Genomic DNA, 19,980 nt, shown 5'->3' with positions numbered 1-19,980 from the left:
TCAGCCAAAAAAGAAAAGTCCCTTTTTCAGGACCTTGTCTTTCAAAATCATTCGTAAAAATCCAAATAACGTCACAGATCTTCATTGTAAAGGGTTTAAACACTGTTTCCCATGCTTGTTCAATGAACCATAAACAATTAATGAACATGCACCTGTGGAACGGTCGTTAAGACACGAACAGCTTACAGATGGTAGGCAATTAAGGTCACAGTTATGAAAACTTAGGACACTAAAGAGGCCTTTCTACTGACTCTGAAAAACACCAAAAGAAAGATGCCCAGGGTCCCTGCTCATCTGCATGAACGGGCCTTAGGCATGATGCAAGGAGGCATGAGGACTGCAGATGTGTCCAGGGAAATATATTGCAATGTTCGTACTGTGAGATGCCTAAGACAGCGCTACAGGGAGACAGGACGGACAGCTGATCGTCCTTGCAGTGGCATACCACATGTAACAACACCTGCACAGGATCTGTACATCCGAACATAACACCTGCGTGACAGGTACAGGATGGCAACAACAACTGCCCGAGTTACACCAGGAACACACAATCCCTCCATCAGTGCCCAGACTGTCCAAAATAGGCTGAGAGAGGCTGGACCGAGGGCTTGTAGGCCTGTTGTAAGGCAGGTCCTCGCCAGACATCACCGGCAACAACGTCGCCTATGGGCACCAACCGACTGTTGCTGGACCAGACATGACTGGCAAAAAGTGCTCTTCACTGACGAGTAGCGGTTGTCTCACCAGGGGTGATGGTCGGATTCGCGTTTATTGTCGAAGGAATGAGCGTCGAGGCCTGTACTCTGGAGCAGGATCGATTTGGAGGTGGAGGGTCCGTCATAGTCTGGGGTGGTGTGTCACAGCATCATCAGACTGAGTTTGTTGTCATTACAAGCAATCTCAACGCTGTGCGTTACAGGGAAGACATCCTCCTCCCTCATGTGGTACACTTCCTGCAGGCTCATCCTGACATGACCCTCCAGCATGACAATGCCACCAGCCATACTGCTCGTTCTGTGCGTGATTCCCTGCAAGACAGGAATGTTAGTGTTCTGCCATGGCCAGCGAAGAGCCCGGATCTCAATCCCATTGAGCACGTCTGGGACCTGTTGGATCGGAGGGTGAGGGCTAGGGCCATTCTCCCCAGAAATGCCCGGGAACTTGCAGGTAGGTGTGTAGTGTGTTGTATTGAATTTGCCCCAAACATAACACTTTCTATTCAGGACAAAAATATAATTGCTTTGCCACATTTTCTTGCAGTATTACTTTAGTGCCTTGTTGCAAACAGGATGCATGTTTTGGAATACTTTTATTCTGTACAGGTTTCCTTCTTTTCCCTCTGTCAATTAGGTTAGTATTGTGGAGTAGCTACAATGTTGTTGATCCATCCACAGTTTTCTCCTATCAAAGCCATTCAACTCTATAACTGTTATAAAGTAACCATTGGCCTCATGGTGAAATCTCTGAGCGGTTTCCTTTCTCTCCACCAACTGAGTTAGGAAGGATGCCTGTATCTTTGTAGTGACTGGATGTATTGATACACCCTCCAAAGTGTAATAAATACCATCACCTTGCTCAAAGGGATATTCATTGTCTGCTTTTTTATATTTTTTACCCATTTACCAATAGGTACCCTTCTTTGCGAGGCATTGGAAAACCTCCCTGGTCTTTGTGGTTGAATGTGTGTTTGACATTCACTGCTCGACAGAGGTACCTTACAGATAATTGTATGGCTGGGGTACAGGGACGGGGTAGTCAAAAATCATGTTAAACACTATTATTGCACACAGTAAGTCCATGCAAGTTATTATGTGACCTTATAATCACATGTCTACCCCTGAATGTAGGCTTGCTATAACAAAGGGGTTAAATACTTATTGACTCAAGACATTTCAGCTTTACATTTTTTTACAATTTGTAAAAATGTCTAAAAACATAATTCCACTTTCACATTATGGGTTATTGTGACTAGGTCAGTGGGGGAAAAATCTCAATTTAATCAAGTTAAGTGATAAGTTAAGGGGTGTGAATACTTTCTGAAGGCACTGTAACATTACACATATTACTTTGATTATAACTCATCTGTCAAACAGTCTTTTTCTTTGTCATGTCTTTGTTTGCTGTTCCTTTCCATACGGAAGTGCATAGAATTAGGAATTACAATAAGTCATTTAAAAGGATCTCAATGCTGCAGTGTTTGATCTGATGCATTCTGGGATTTTATTTATTTATTTATTTCGGACATGAAAAAACATTAAGATAATTATTAATTACTATAAACAACCCACAACATGGGTTGTTTGTAATTATTTAAAATCATTTTTTTCAACCTTATGCTACATGGTATTGGTAAAAGGGTTGCAAAGTGAGGGTATATTACTGGAAACTTTCGAAGTTTGCCAGGAAACTACCAGAATTTTGGTAACGTTCAAATTTTGGGGGGGACTTTAGATTATCATATAAAATAAACAAATACAATAGTTTTTAAATACAAAATTTAATGACAAAGCTGTAAAACATTATCCTAAATATAAACAATAAACTTGAATACCATTGGTGTTTAATATGAGGGTTTTAGTATGAAATATCTTCTTTTTTTTCTTTTTTTTTACACACTTTTATTTATTTTACTATGTCAATATGTCTTGTTGCAAATGTTTTGGCCCTAAACTGGTGGCAGTTTTGAAAAAAAGTCAATAGTCGGAAGAGTTGCAGAGTTAATTGAAAATAATGCCATTGTTGATTCTATGCTTTTTCAATTAATTAGGCTATTTTCTCTTTATCCATATCGTCTATCCACTAGAAACTCATGGACATTGTGGACACATATGTAATTAATACTATATATGAAAGTTATTCAGGTATAAATTACCAAAGATACAATAGATTGCCATAGATTACATGTTAATTACCAAAGATTCTTGTAACTTTTTGTAAATTACCGGTAGCTTTGAAGCTCTAATGATGTCAAAATAAATATTTATATTGTGATGTGTAGAATAATTAACCCATTTGAATTTCATTAAATTCAATTCTACTTCATTTAATTGAAATTCAATTGAAATTCAAGAATTTAATTGGAATTTAAGAGTAATTCGCAACTCAATTCAGAATTGACCCCCAAACCTGTTCGTTATAAGACAGATTGTCATTCTCATTTCTGTCCTGGTCTCTGACATATTTTATAGTGAGGCGACTGCTAAGGTACCTAAATTGGACCATTTGACAAACAAAATGCAGAACTACTATACCCACCAAATAATTATATGCCGGTCCATAAAACATACTATGAAAATTATTTGTTTTATGCTCCTCCTTCTCCTCATTGTGTTTGTCTTGCATTTCCATATGGTATCTTGCAAAGTAATGTGGTGTGGTTAGACAGAGGTCTCACTGCAGACCTTTACCACCACACCAAAAGGAATGCAGGAAGCGTCTCTCCAGTTCACTTGAAAAAGGGAAGAGGGACTATTATTTTGTATAATACAGAAGAAATTTAAAAAAGGTGTATGCTTTTCATTGGGGCGTACAGTTTTGTATTCAATTTTGGTATAGGCTAAATAAAAATTACAGTTCACACTTAAAGGCCCACACAGACTACGATTTTAGACGTCTTAAGCCACGATTTTGCCGTCCCAGATAAAATTTCCACGTCGTGGGCGAATTCTTAGGTCGTATACGATTGTCGGAAGTCTTGGCTCGGTCAGTGTGACAGGGTCTAGGTCTGACGAGTACCACTACGTGTGGTCGTAGGCTCTGACAAACTTCTATTTATCCTTTATCGTGTAGTGTGGCTGGTGTTACGAGCTTATCCCAGTGACTGACCAATAGGAACATGGCCGGCAATGACGACATGCTGGTTTCTGGAGACAAAACACCGCCAACATCACAGCAACAGCATGTTGTTGTTCTTTCGATGCCATGCTTGATATGTCCAGTTGATGTAGCCTTGCAAGTCAAAAGCAGAATGTGCCGATGTAACAGTTTTGCTTCCATCCTTCTCCTTGCCCCAACCTGGGTTTGAACCAGGGACCCTCTGCACACATCAACAACTGCCTCCCACGAAGCATTGTTACTTATCGCTCCACAAAAGCTGGAACCCTTGCAGAGCAAGGGTAACAACTACTTCAAGGTCTCAGAGCAATGATGTCAGCGCACACAGCTAACTAGCTAGCCATTTCACACCAGTTACACTCACCCCCCTTTGACCTCCTTCTCCGCAGCAACCCCAGCAGCTGGGCAGAGCCCAACTGAGTGATCCTGGGCAACAGCATCAATGTAACAGTGTTACTTCTATCCCTATCTTTGTCCAACCTGGGCTCAAACCAGGGACCCTCTGAACACATCAACAACTGCCTCCCACGAAGCCTCTTGATCGTTACCTATCGCTCCACAAAAGTCATAGCCTTTGCAGAGCAAGGGAAACAACTACTTCAAGGGCTCAGAGTGAGTGACACCCCCGAATGAAATGATACTAGCGCGCACAGCTAACTAGCTAGCCATTTCACACCAGTTACACAGACAGAATTGAAGCAAATCGTAAACAATCAAGATTTTAATTTGCGGGCTTCCCGAGTGGTGCAGCAGTGTAAGCCACTGCATCGAGGAGTCACTACAGTCCTGGGTTCGATCCCAGGCTGTGTCACAGCCGGCCATGACCGGAAGACCCATGAGGCGGCGCAAAATTGGCCCAGCCAATTATAGGAGAGGGTTTGGCCAGGAGAGGGTTTGGTCAGCCGGGATTTCCTTGTCCCATCGCGCTCTAGCAACTCCTTGTGCCGGGCTGGGCGCCTGCAAAATGACTTCGATTGCCAGTTGGATGGAGTTTGACAAATTGGTGGGAATGGCTTCTGGGTTAAGCAAGCAGTGTGTCAAGAAGCAGTGCGGCTTGGCAGGATCGTGTTTCAGGGGACGCATAACTCTTGACCTTCACCTCTCCCGAGTTCGTACAGGAGTTGCAGCGATGGGACAACTACCAATTGGATATCATATTTAAAATATATATATATATATATATATATATATATATGTATATGTTCATTTGGTCATACCAGTGTGTCATGTAATAATTGTTAATAATCTGATGAACAGTGTGGGAAGGCCTTGAGAAACCATATCTTTCAATGACGCAACTTGAAATAAGTGGCATTTAAAGGAATTGCAACAGCACTAGGATGCATTCATAACAAATCTCCCCCTCCCTGCATCCTATTTCCATATAACATTTGGAGACTCGCTGAGCCTTTTACCTTCGGTTTAGGTCCACCAGCTTCAAACAGCTGTAAAAAATATATTTTTGTTATTAAAAATATATTTCATAGCGATTTAGATTGTACAATGATTCTCTACACTATTCAGTGATTGTTTTCTCACATAAAGCATGTAGAATTTAAGCAACCAGGAAATTACGATATCTACATTGGCCACTTGACCCCATTTACATTAAATAACACAGCCACAAAGTCAAAACATAATAATATAATGGCGCTGGAGGGAATAGCAGCCGTTTTATGGGTTGCTGACCAATTGTGCTATTTTGTGTTTTTTTTCTCGCTATTTTGTGTTTTTTTTGCGCTGATCTTAACTGTTCTTGTACATAATGTTTCCTCCATCATTCCTATAACTGAAAATAACTTCTGGACATCAGAACAGTGATCACTAATCTCAATTTGGATGAGGATTTCTACTTCAATGAGTCTGAGTCGATTGACATTCTGCTCATCCTGGACCAGGCCCAAATCCGCAACACTTGAAGAAGAAAGAGGCAGTGTTATAGAGGGTGCAGAATAACTGACGAAACTAAGTCGGCGAGTTGATAACGCACATCTACCACCCTTGGTTCTATTGGCGAACGTGCAATCACTTGAGAATAAAATGGACGAGCTCCATTCATGACTATCCTATCAACTAGATCTGAAGAACTGTATATATCCTATGTTTCTCTGAGCCGTGGCTGAACAAGGACATGGAAAATATAAATCTAGCTTTTTTTCTATACATCGGCAGGACAGCATGGCAGCATCAGGCAAAGTTAGGGGTGTGTTGTGTGTCTCTATGTTAATAACAACATCTGGTGCACAATCTCTAATATTAAGGATGTCTCTAGGTTCTGCTCACCTGAGTTACAATACCTCATGATAAACTGTAGACAATACTATTTACCAAGAGAGTTTTCATCTGTATTTTTCGTAGCTGTTTACTTACCACCACAAACCGATGCTGGCACTAAAACCAAACACAACAGGCAAAAAACTCTAAATCACCTTTATTCCATAGACAGAGACGCATACAAAGCTCTCCCTTGCCCTCCATTTGGCAAATTTGACCATAACTCTATCCTCCTGATTCCTGGTTACAAGAAAAACTTGGAAGTACCCTACTCAATATGGAAGTGGTTTGATGAAGCGGATGCTAAATTACAGGACCGTTTTGCAAGCACAGACTGAAATATATTCAGTGATTCTTCCAATGGCATTGAGGAGTTTACCACATCAGTCACCGGCTTCATTAATAAGTGCATCGACGAATTCATCCCCACAGTTACCGTACATACATATCCCAACCAGAAGCCATGGATTACAAGGAAAATCTGCACTAAAAACTGGAGCTGCCGCATTCAAGGATCAGGACACTAATCCGGACGCTTATAAGAACTCCCGCTATGCCCTCCGACGAGCCATCAAACAGGCAAAGCGTTCATACAGAACTAAGATCAAATCCTACTACACCGGCTCTGATACTCGTCAGATGTGGCAGGTCTTGCAAACGATCACGGAATACAAAGGGAAAACCAGCCATGAACTGCCCATTGACGCAAGCCTACCAGATGAGCCAAATGTGTACTATGGTTGCTTCGAGGCAAGCAATGCTGAACCATGCATGAGAGCACCAGCTGTTCCGGATGACTGTGTGATCACGATCTCCACAGCCGATGTGAGTAACACCTTTAAACAGATTAACATTCACAAGGCCGCAGGGCCAGACAGATTGCCAGGACGCGTACTTTGAGCATGCGCTGACCAGTCTTCACTGACATGTTCAATCATGTTCAACCACCATAGTTCCTGTGCCCAAGAACGCTAAGGTAACCTGTCTAAATTACTATCGCCATGTACTGTAGCACTCACATCTGTAGCCATGAAATGCTTTGAAAGGCTGGTCATGGCTCACATCAACACCATCTTCCCAGACACCCTGGACCCACTCCAATTAGCAAACCACCCAAACAGATCCACAGATGATGCAATCTCTATTACACTCCACACTGCCCTTTCCCACCTGGATAAAAGGAATACCTATGTGAGAATGATGTTCATTGACTAAAGCTCAGCGCTCAACACCATAGTGCCCTCCAAGCGCATCAATAATCTAAGGACCCAGGGACTGAACACCCCCGCAGGTTGAGAGCTTCAAGTTCCACGTTATCGATATCACTAAGGACTACAGTGCCTTCAAAAAGTATTCACACCCCTTAACTTTTCCACATTTTGTTGTGTTACAGCCTCAATTTAAAATTGCTGAAATGTCTGGGCCTCCCAAGTGGCGCAGCGGTCAAAGTCTAGAGGCGTCACTACAGAGCCGGCGCACAATTGGCAGGTTAGGGGAGGGTTTAGTCGGGGTGCTTTACTTGGATCATCACGCTCTAGCGTCTCCTTGTGGCGGCCGGGCGCCTGTAGGCTGACCTCAGTCGTCAGTTGAACGGTGTTTCCTCTGACACATTGGTGTTGGCTGGCTTCCGGGTTAAGTGGGCAGGTGTTAAGGAGGACGCATGACATGACCTTCGTCTCCCGAGCCCGTTGGGGAGTTGCAGCAATGAGACAAGATCGAAATTGGGGAGAAAAAGTGGGTAAAATGTATATTAAAAAAAATGTAAATACTGAAATGTCAATAAGTTGGGTAAAATATATATATTTAAAAAAATTAATACTGAAAAGTCTATACGTTTTCAACTCCTTTGTCATGGCAAGCCTAAATAAATTCAGGAATAAAAATGTGCTTAACAAATCACATAATAAGTTGCATGGACTCATTCTGTGTTCAATAATAGTGGTTAACATTATTTTTTTTGTGACTACCCATATCTGTACCCCACACATACAATTGTCTATTTCAAGCACAGATTCAACCATAAAGACCAGGGAGGTTTTTCAATGCCTTGCAAAGAAGGACACAAATTGGTAAAATAAAATGTTGATGCTGAATATCCCTTTGAGCATGGTGAAGTTATTAATTAGACTTTGGATGGTTTATCAATACACCCAGTCACTACAAAGATACAGGCATCCTTCTTAACTCAGTTGCCGCAGAGGAACGAAACTGCTCAGATATTTCACCATGAGGCCAATGGTGATTTCAAAACAGTTACAGCGTTGAATGGTTGTGAAATGAGAAAACTGAGGATGGATCAACAACATAGTAGTTACTCTTCAATACTCACCTAAATGACAGAGTGAAAGGAAGGAAGCATGTACAGAATACAAATACTCCAAAACATTTATCCTATTTGCAACAAGGCACTTAAGTAATACTGCAAAAAATGTATATAAAGCGTTATGTTTGGGGCACATTCGACACAACACATCCCTGAGTACCACTCATATTTTCAAGCATGTTTATGACTGCATAATGTTATGGGTATGCTTGTCATCAGCAAGGACTAGGGAGTTTTTTTTATATAAAAAGAAACAGAATACACCAAATCACAGTGGTGCATTTGAAATTAGAAAATGCTCTGTTATTAAAATAAATGTTTTGTTCCATGTAATCCAACAATGTGTACACCACCATCTTGTCTACTTCAAATCTTCTCTCATTGATCGAGAAAGGTATTTCATCATAACATGGGGCACTATGGGGTAGACCCACCTGTCTTAATCAATGAGAGAAGAAATAGACAATAGACAAGATGGCGGCGTACACATTGTTGGATTACTTCATGGAGCAAAAAAAAAAAACATCTTAATAACAGATTAATTTATAAATTCAAACGCACCACCTGAAACTGGACACAGACATTTTAGAAAACACATGTCTGGCAGAATCGAGAACGAAGATAGTATCGCCAAGGTAAGATGGGTCGAAAAGGTTCTGTAACTAACCTCTAACTCCCACTAATGGATACCAAACATATTTGGTTAAATCATGTTATCTGGTTCAACAATCAAAAGCTAAAGTTCCTTGTGACATGTGTACACACCTCTCTATAGATCTTACAGGTCTGCCATCTGATTGTGACACAATGTAGCAAAAAGCAACTGTGCAATGGACCATATAGGCAGGGTCGGTTCCAGGCATAAGCGTTTGCCTGGTCATGGATCCCTCTGACATTTTCATTGTGCACACCTGTCCCCTATTCCCACTGATTACTATTTGTAAATACAGTTGAAGTCGGACGTTTACATACACCTTAGCCAAATACATTTAAACTCAGTTTTTCACAATTCCTGACATTTAATCCTCGTAAACATTCCCTGCCTTAGGTAAAATAGGATCACCACTTTATTTTAAAAACATGAAATGTCAGAATAATAGTAGAGAGAATGATTTATTTCAGCTTTTATTTATTTCATCACATTCCTAGTGGGTGAGAAGTTTATATACACTAAATTAGAAATTGGTAGCATTGCCTTTCAATTGTTTAACTTGGGTCAAATGTTTTGGGAAGCCTTCCACAAGCTTACCACAATAAGTTCTGTGAATTTTGGCCCATTCCTCCTGACAGAGCTGGTGTAACTGAGTCAGGTTTGTAGGTCTCGTACCGTGGGTTAATCATTGTGGAGGTGTATTATTTATTTGAGGTACTCCTCGCTGTTTTGTTTTGGGTTTATACCCTGTGTTTTGTTACGTGTTTGTTTGGTCTTCGTCCCCATGCCTTTACACGGCACGCCGTAATTTGGGCTTAATAAAATACCTTATTACGCATTCCTGTGCCTGTCTCCCGAATCATTCATACCAATGTGACATGCTTAAACAGCGAAATTGGAAATCAGCCTTGTTTGCATAGCGATGATGAAAATAATGGAATTTAGGCTTTAATGACATCCAACATTAGGTCATCACACCGTTCATATAGCAACAGACGCTAATAATTTATTGAATCCCACTGTGATGTAGAAGGGGACACTATTTGGCATGGGGACATTATTTGCCCCCCCAAAAATGTAATCTCTCTATACTGTACATACATTACCAGTCAGAAGTTTGGACATGCATACTCATTCCAGGATTTTTCTATATTTGTACTATTTTCTACATTGTAGAATAATAGTGAAGACATCAAAACTATGAAATAACACAAATGGAATCATGTAGTAACCAAAAAAAAAAAAAAAAGTGTTAGGAACATTTGGGCAGTCATGATAAAATATTTTGAAAAGAAATACAATGATTCATTGGATCAGTCTAAAACGTTGCACATACAGTGCTGCCATCTAATGGACAACATCGAAATTGCACCTGGGCTGGAATAATACATTATGGCCTTTCTTTTGCATTTCAAAGATGATGGTACAAAAAATACAAGAAAACTGTTGTTTTTTGTATTATCCTTTACCAGATCTCCTACATTAATGTTATATTCTCCTACATTCTGTTCACATTTCCACAAACTTCAAAGTGTTTTCTTTCAAATTGTAACAATAATATGCATATAATTGCTTCAGGGCCTAAGCCACAGGCAGTTAGATTTGGATATGTCATTTTAGGCGAAAATTGAAAAAAAGGGGTGGATTCTTTTAAACAAATCAAAATATATTTTATATTTGAGATTTTTGAAAGCAGTCACCCTTTGCCTTTGATGACAGCTTTGCACACTCTTGGCATTCTCTCAACCAGCTTCATGAGGTAGTCATCTGGAATGCATTTCAATTAACAGGTGTGCCTTGTTAAAAGTTCATTTGTGGAACTTCTTCACTTCTTAATGTGTTTGAGTCAATCAGTTGTGTTGTAACAAGGTATGGGGTGGTATACAGAAGATAGCCCTATTTGGTAAAAGACCAAGTCCACATCATGGTAAGAACAGCTCAAATTAGCAAAGAGAAACGACAGCCCATAACTACTTTAATACATAAAGGTCAGTCGATCCAGAACATTTCAAGAACTTTGAAAGTTTCATCAAGTGCAATTGCAAAAACCATCAAGCAATATAATGAAACTGGCTCTCATGAGGACCACCATAGAAAAGGAAGACCCAGAGTTACCTCTGTTGGAGAGGAGTGAACTGCACCTCAGAAATTGCAGCCCAAACAAATGCTTCACAGAGTTCAAGTCACAAACACATCTCAACATCAACTGTTCAGAGGAGACTGCGTGAATCAGGCCTTCATGGTTGAATTGCTGCAAAGAAACCACTACTAAAGGACACCAATAATAAAAAGAGACTTGCTTGGGCCAAGAAACACGAGCAATGGACATTAGACTGTTGGAAATCTGCCCTTTGGTCTGATGAGTTAAAATGTGAGATTTTAGGTTCCAACCGCCATGTTTTAGTGAAACGCAGAGTAGGTGATCTGCGCATGCATGGCTCCCACCATGAAGCATGGAGGAGGAGGTGTGATGGTGCTTTGCTGGTGACACTGTCAGTGATTTATTCAGGTATGCAGGTAAGACCCAGAACTTAAGTATAACAATGGTTTAATAGTCCAACAGGGGCAGGCACTAGACAGGTCAAATCAGGCAGGGGTCAGTAAACCAGAGGTGGGGGAATGGTACTGGATGGCAGACAGGCTCAGAGTAGGCAGAGGTCATTAATCCAGATGTGGGGCAAAGGTGCAGGCAGGCTCAGGGGCAGGTAGGCAGGTTCAGAGTCAGAACAGGCAAGAGTCAAAAAAAGAGAGACTGGGAAAAGCAGGTGCTGAGACAAAAAACTCTGGTTGACATGACAAACTGGCAAGAGACAATGGTATAAATACACAGGGAATAATGGGGAAGATGGGCGACACCTGGAGGAGGGTAGAGACAATCACAAAGACAGGTGAAACAGATCAGGGTGTGACAAGTAGTTAGTCTAGCCAGCCATCTAAACTTGTATTAATCATGGGCATGGACAAATCCCGACCTGGGATGCAGGGTCCCTTACCTCCAGGGGGCCAACATTGGCTGTATTAGTCATTTTCACTCAGATATCATATTAAATCAAATCAAATGTTACTTGTCACATGCGCCGGATACAACACGTGTAGAGCTTACAGTGAAATGTTTACTTTCAAGTCCTTAACCAACAATGCAGTTTTAAGAAAAAGTATATAGTTTTGTCTACAGTTTATCATGGGATGATTTTTAAAAATGTAACCAGGCAAGTCAGTTCAGAACAAATTCTTATTTACAATGACGGCCTTCCCGGGCCACGCTGGGCCAATTGTGCGCCACGCTATGGGACTCCCAATCACGGCTGCATGTGATACAGTCTGGATTCGAACCAGGGACTGTAGTGACATGCAATGCCTTAGACCGCTGCACCACTCGGGAGATACTCTACCTCAGGCAAGCAAAACCTAGAGACTTCCTTAGATATCATGCACCAGCTGTTGTTTACAAATATACATAGACCCCCACCCTTTGTCTTACCAGAGGCTGCTGTTCGATTCTGCCGATACAGTGAATAACCCACCAGCTGTATGTTATTCATGTCTTCGTTCAGCCATGACTCGGTGAAACATAAGATATTACAGTTTTTAATGTCCCGTAGGTAGGATATACGTGCTTTTAGTTCATCCAATTTATTGTCCAGCGGTTGCACATTGGCCAATAGGACCGATGGCAAAGGCAGATTAGCCACTCGTCAGCGGATCCTCACAAGGCACCCTGATCTCCATCTATGATACCTCTTCTGTCTCTTTCTCCTTTCTCCTCCTTAAGTCATTCCAAAATGGGTATGATTGCAGGAAATTAGCTGTAACTCAAATTGTTATCTCCTCCCCATGGTAAAATGTGTACAATTGCAGAAAACTTGCTTTAAAATTGCAAAATGTTCTATATGCCCATGGCAAAATTTGTAGAATTGCAGGAAATTAAAAACATATTTCTACGAGCCCCCAAAAGGCTAGATACAGAGGTCCTCAAATCATGAAAGATGTTGCTTTACTGCAGCAATGTTCTACAGACACTCACCCTGTCTATTCATTCCTCAATTTATCTCACAATATAGTTTCGAGAAGAATATTACACAAATCACATAAGTACTATAATCCAAAGCGTTGCAAACCCGTGAGGACATGTTTTAAAATTATTTTGCCCCTTTAAGTATATAGTGCCAGTGAGCACATTGTGCGGAGGGATCTGATACTGACTACGCTCAGGCGCTGCATGATTACATTGGCTTTCTTTCCTGCTCGAGCCAAGACGTGTGTTAACGTTGAAGTGGGGTTAGCTATAGTTGGAGACACTAAATTGACCCGTAAGCAGTGCAACATTGGCTGTGAAGGTCTTGTCCTAGAAACGACATATTTGAGTGAATAGGAAGCTGTATATTTTTAACAAATTCAAAAATGTCTTGGCAAAGCTACGTGGATAACCTGATGGCCGACGGCAGCTGTCAGGATTCCGCCATTGTTGGGTATACGGACGCCAAATACGTTTGGGCAGCACATGCCGGTGGTACTTTTAGCAACATAACGGTAAGAAATGAAAGGGAAACCAATTTTTATAAATAAATAATGAATGAATGAATGCCACTAGTGGATATTTGTCAATCAGAATGAATGCTGCCTGGGATAATCACAACCTCGCCGGACCTAGCAAAGAATGCGCTTGCTACCTAATGTTAGCCAGTTAACTAGTACAGTAGCTAGCTACGGTTAGCTAGCTTCACCGCATATCCCCTTTTGGCCAGCAAAGTCGATAAGTCAGCAAGCTTGTTTGCTATTGCTAACGTCAAATTGGTACACTGTGATTTGTTGGCCAATAATATTGAACTGATGTGAATATAACCAAACAACTACTCGAATGCCAATTATGCAATATTTGCTGGCTGCTATCAATGTTAGGTAGCGTTATGTACTAGCAGTCTGCTTGCCGACGTTAGACAATGAATGAGTGTCGTTGTCTGAAGCTAGCTAACGTCAGAGCCATATATTCGACCCACTAACGTTACTAGGCTAGCTTAGCCAATAGCCAACTATCGTTAGTTGGCTAGGTAAGTAAATTAAGACTTGTCTTGCCAACGTTAGCTAACGTTAGTATACACGAATAAACAGTTGAGGCCGCTAGCTAACGTTAGTTGCTTACTGCTAGTAGTAAAGTTATTTGGCTAATAGCCAAGTTGGCTACCTAATGTTTCGAAATGGAGACGCTAGCCAATATTTGTGCATACATTTCGACTTTTTATCATATCTAACTGTCTGGATAAGTAAATGTAATTGGTAGCTAGTTATTTTCTTAGCTAACTAGCTGAAAGAATGCTTAAACGGTTTGCTCAAATCAGGACCAAGATGGCTGCTCCCCATGTCATCCACAATGGGTAAACTTGCTAACTACCTAGATAAATTTGCAACCAGTTATTGCATTTTGACATCAGATTAGCTAAATGCTGTACTACTTGAACATTATTCCCCAGGTGTAATCAAACCAACTGGTAATTCGTCATGTGTTAAAAACAGAGGCTCCCTAGAGCAAGAAGGGGAGGACCATCAGTGAATTTCAAAGAGTAAAACATATAAAGTTAAAACTATACAAAATATATTCACGTCACCAAATAATTAAAACACTGTTTTGCAATGAATGTCTACAGTAGCCTCAACAGCGCTCTGTAGGGTAGCACCATGGTGTAGCTGGAGGACAGCTAGCTTCTGTCCTCTGGTTACATTGACTTCAATACAAAACCTAGGAGGCTCATGGTTCTTACCCCTTTAATAGAAATACACAGTAATTATGACCACTTCCGTAGGACGTCCTCCAACCAGTCAACGCTCTTGTAGCATGAACTGACATGTTGTCTACCCAATCAAAGGATCAGATAATGAATCTAGCTACACGTAGCACTGCACAGTGCATAACATGTGGTGAGTAGTTGACTCAGAGAGAGAAAGATAATAGTTGAACAGTTTTGAACCAATTAATATCTTACATGAAGGAGAAGCAAGAGAGCAATATTTTGCTATGAAAGTGATCTTTATTTACATGTGATCAGGGGTGTAGTCATTCTGGTGGTGGGGGGGGGGGGGGTCTTAAATGGTAGCAAATGGAGATAAATATTCTGAAATTTGCCCGACAGAAACTCGTTTGCAGTTGTTGGACTGATTACACCCTGGATTAGCTAGACGCAGGCAAGAGTGCAAGGCGGATATTGAATGTGTCACTGTCTGTCACGTCAAATTTTTCTTTCAACCTGTGTTCAGCTTCGTTGTAAATGTTGATGTAACATTGAACTGAATGACTAGAATATGACTGAGAGCCATGAAATATGGACATGCTCGTGAAGAAAAACAAATCTTCCTCCCTCGTCTTAAACGTCACTGACCACCACTGGTTCAAAAGTAACATTCATACTCCCCTTCAAACTGTATAAATTAACAATCAATTTTGTCAAACATGAATACACCTGTGATTACTACAGCTGTGTGTTATGAAAGGACCAGGGTGGTGTAAAAAAAGCTAATGGGTGGTTTTATTAATAAGTGGTACCACAACCACCAATAAAATCAAGATTTGACTAAGACAGGTTGAGGTTTGCAGTTTTCTTAAATTAATAAAAGATCACCTGTGCATTAGAATACTTCTTGTGCTCTTTTTCGGGAGATACCGTCGCCCTTTAAAATATGACTTAAACCCAGATGAGCACCCCATTCCATAGAAGCTTTTAGTGGCCCATGTCATTTCTAAAGGTAACATGTCTGCATGAACTTTCTGTGTACTACCACTGTTTTTCAGCCTCAAGAAATTGATGTCCTCATTGGAAAGGACAGGACTAGCTTCTTCACCAACGGCATGGCCTTGGGTTCAAAGAAGTGCTCGGTCATCAGAGACAGCCTCCATAGTGAAGGGGACTGGACAATGGACATCAGGACAAAGAGTCAAGGAGGAGAGCCAACGTACAACATTACTGTAGGCAAAGCTGGCAAAGGTAAAGGGTGACCACTTTTTATAGTGGTAAACAAAGTCAGGTATTGCAACATTCTAGGATGTATCTGTGGCTATAACATACTCAAGTGTTGTCCTTAATCAAAGCAAGCATCTTGCAGATTGTTGGTGGTTATTTATTCTCTAATGCTCTCTGTTCTCATATTAGTATATGTAGTTTAAAAAATAAATAAAAAAGCAGAATATATTGTTAGTCTGAGCATGAAATATTGCAGAGGGAAGTGTGTATTTGTTCCATCAATTTAGACAAGGGGTACAATTTAAGGTATGACATTGTAAGCCACAGCAGACAGAAATTGGAGAACTGTTAAATTCTCACTGGTCGGCAAGATGTCCATTGTCGCAAAGTTCATGTTACTTCCTTGGATCCATACTTTGTTTGAGAAATGCTAATGGTGCATTAGGCTTCATTCTATTTAGTGTGTTGAGGTTCAGAAATGACATGAGAAAAGAAACAAGAAGCCCAGGTTTACCTACTAAGTCAATTTGCCTTTGTGGTCCTTGAGGCTTGCGCACATCGCACAGAATGTTGATCTAGAGTTCGTATGCCGATCGTTCAATGTGCTGTAGATTTCTGGCTCCTGACATTTTTCACAGATGCTACATGTGAAATCAGTGTGTACTCGGGCTCACAAATTACTTTGAGGCGCTAAGTGCTCTTGGTCAGCTAACTCTATTGGTGTGTCTGAGCCCTTTACTCTGATCGTCTGTCATCACCTGAGTCTAATCAACAACTCTGAGGGTCTTTACCTTTGATTATTTTCTTAAGCTGCTCCTTAACTATTGGGTGGTTGTCAACCTAACTAACATTTTAGCTGCATGCTTTGGGTAGTCTGTTTAATGCCTATATTATTCCTAGCCATCTTGTCACTCTGGACAGTAGCCTACAATGTCTCTTCACATGTTGAAGACTTGATTGCAAGCAGTATGGGTTTATAGCCGGCTTAATTTTGGATAAACTAGCAGTCCATTGACTTCTGTTTTCAAGTCAGTCTGTCACGTTTTGAAATGCTACATGAGTTAATAATATTCTGGCTCAAATGTTTTTGGGCAAGGCGGATGAAGAGAAATGGTAGGTGACTGTCCAATCACCCTGTGAAACTTTGCCTCTAACATCATTAATAATCCTGACTCGGGTGCCAGTAAAGAAGTGGCTCTAAAAACACCACACACATCCCTCACATTACTCTTCAGATGGAAGGTTGTGTGTGTGTGGTAAACCAGGTGGTCTGTAGTGGTTATGATGACCCTGATAAAAGTAGCCTAATAAACCAGAGATTATACGAGCCTGGCCTGTATACACTCCTATGGGGCAGAAATCTTTTTGACTTGCCTTTTTTAGAGTCAATTTGGCTTTTACCTTGTGTCTGTACAGTTGACCAGTTTCTAAAAACATTTGTCCTCCACATTTGCAAGTGTGCATTGAACTTGTATTCAGTGAACTTGTGAAGGATAGATTTTTCTCTGGAGTTACTGTGTCTACTTGGTTTAATGTAAAGCTTTAGAGCTTATAGTCTATACTTTATTTGCTCCTACAAAAAGGATAAATCATACCATAATAGTTGGCTGTAGTATTGTAGGTGTTTTGACCACTGACAAAGGCTTTATGGGTATTTCCCTGCAAGCATGCTCTTCCCTGTAATACAAATGCAAAACAAGTAGCCATAACTTTATCTTCAGTTGTGCCAACTGTACACCTCCATTTTGTTACTAACCTTTCCTTCACGTGACTGCCTTTTCTTTAACCTCTTAATACTCTAAACTTTTCCCTTTTCCTTTCTTCTCTTTCAGTCTTGGTTCTTGTAATGGGCAAAGAAGGGGTCCACGGAGGCGGATTGAATAAGAAGGCATACTCAATGGCAAAATACTTGAGGGATTCGGGGTTCTAGTGTCACCAAGCTTGCTTAGTTAAAATTGAGGGACAAAAAGAAGAGAATAAATATTGCTTTTAAGATTTCTTCTGCAAACAGGCAAATGTCGTGGAAACTTTAATAGCAATGAAGAGTAATGGTCGTGGTGGGAACATCCTATGTCACTTTTATCCCCACTCTTAGTGGGGAAAAAGACTATTTTCAGTTTTGTTCATTTTTCTTTTTGTTTCCTTGTGTGCTCCAGCATTAGTTTTAGTCATGGGAAAGGAAGGGGTCCATGGCGGACAGCTCAACAAGCAAGCATTTACCATGGCTGAGCACCTGAGGAAGTCTGGATATTGAAGCAGCCTCTACCCATCATCTTTCTCACCTCCATTGTGTTGACAGTACTTTGAGAATTAGTTAGCAGACACATTGGTACTCTTCCCCAATTTCCATTTTTATGTATTTGTTTTATTTTTTGTTCATTCATGTTTTTTTTGTCCCTTTTCCTCACCATTCTTTCTCAGAGCATTAACACTATGTACCCTATTTCTGACACTAAAGTAAGAGCATGTTCATCAGAAATGGTTGAAATGTATATTTACCAAAAGAGAAATGTGCAAAGAAATTCATAAAAAATAATTAAATTGTGTACCAAATTTGGACTTGGCTTGTATAAACAAATACTTAGTAATTGGAAAATGACAGGAGGAAGCATACCTTAATTGGCTGCGTCATTCGATGGTGCAGACAGTTTCGCATAGGAAAATGTATTTTCAGAATTTTGACGCGATGACCGTCTGGTGTGGTCTCTTTCCTCAGCATGTCAGGGTTTGAAAGTTGCATGCATATCTTTTAGTCGCCTTTCCCAAACCTTTATATTCCATCCAGAAATGTTATTTTAATGCAGTCCTTCTTGCATTGTCATTTGATACATACATCATTAAGGTAAAGATTTCCTCCAGCATAGTCCTCTAAACATACTTTGAACCCCCTCAGCTGAGTCAGCCCACTATTTCGATTTTATTTTCTTTAGGTTGCATTATCTTCCATCAACTGCTTTTGCTGTTGTAACTTGAATGTGGTCTTACAAGTCATTGATGTGGTGTTGGAATATTGTTTGAAAGTAATGGCAGATAAGATCAGCATTGCTGAGTTAAAAAAATATATATATATTCCTCCCATGAACCTTCAATACGTCTTAAAGTCCTCATGGACATTCCATCTTTGCAATAGCTCAGGCACATATCTAGGATATGCCAGCTCCTGCAATTTTATTTCACGCTGCTGACATTGCGCAGTGTATCGTCCCTACAAACCATGTTTTGGCAAGTTATTTTCCATAGGACCAATTGTCTGTCAGGGTGATTTTCAGAATAGCTTCAAACCATTGTGAAAGATTGTTGCCCTCATTTTGTCAGTCATTAGACACTATACTTCAGATGGCTTTAAAACACTTACTGCTTCTTTAGATTACTTAGAAACAAATTGATTTACTGCTAATTTGTTAACGGGTGAAATTGCAGTCTCATTGGACAACTGGTAATGAGTGTATTCTTAGTGAATGACCGTAAACCCAAGCTCTGCTGGGCAAAACTCTTTGAATGAGTTGCCTTGTGCTCTACTCATCAAAGATGTATCAGCAACTGTCAGCACACTACTTAACAGTATATTAAAAACAACATTGAAAGTGTTTACACTAAATTGGTGGAAAATGGTGTTGGTTGGAATAAGAACACTAGTGAGTTGTCTTGTGAAAACTTTCAAAGAAAACTATCCTGTGCCATAACGTAGATCTGATCTGTTGCTACTGCGAGTTAGATTTTGAACTTCTGCCCCAGCAAGGACTATGGCTCTTTCCTCCTGTAAAGGCTTTGTGGAATATGTCCAGAACTACACATTTCACACTGATTAGTGATTTTTCTTTCCCCTATGCATTTGGATTCAGTCAGTTATTAAATTTGCATTTTGATACATGTTTGGGGGAAAATGCCATAAATTGATAAATCACCTTGTTTACAGACAGATCAAATAAAAGTTATTCCAACCAGAA

General features: G+C 40.4%; 1 protein-coding gene across 3 annotated transcripts; it reads left to right on the top strand.

The window, feature by feature from the left end:
• Positions 1-13,260: 13,260 nt before the first annotated feature.
• Positions 13,261-19,980, top strand: LOC139386642 (profilin-2-like). Of its 3 annotated transcripts, XM_071132393.1 has the most exons (4): positions 13,311-13,613; positions 15,865-16,057; positions 17,866-17,921; positions 18,190-19,980. In XM_071132393.1, exons 1-4 carry the CDS (start codon positions 13,485-13,487, stop codon positions 18,193-18,195), a joined length of 384 nt encoding a protein of 127 aa, XP_070988494.1. In that variant the 5' UTR covers positions 13,311-13,484; the 3' UTR covers positions 18,196-19,980. The 3 variants fall into 3 exon arrangements, with proteins under 3 accessions (XP_070988492.1, XP_070988494.1, XP_070988493.1); XM_071132391.1 differs by lacking the exon at positions 17,866-17,921 and having other exon boundaries at positions 13,261-13,613; XM_071132392.1 differs by having other exon boundaries at positions 13,314-13,613; positions 17,866-18,201.

The sequence above is a fragment of the Oncorhynchus clarkii genome, chromosome 28 (assembly GCF_045791955.1).
Source record: "Oncorhynchus clarkii lewisi isolate Uvic-CL-2024 chromosome 28, UVic_Ocla_1.0, whole genome shotgun sequence".
Classification (NCBI taxonomy): domain Eukaryota; kingdom Metazoa; phylum Chordata; class Actinopteri; order Salmoniformes; family Salmonidae; genus Oncorhynchus; species Oncorhynchus clarkii.
The sequence above is the reverse complement of the archived record's forward strand: the minus strand, read 5'-3'. Positions and strand labels throughout refer to the sequence as shown.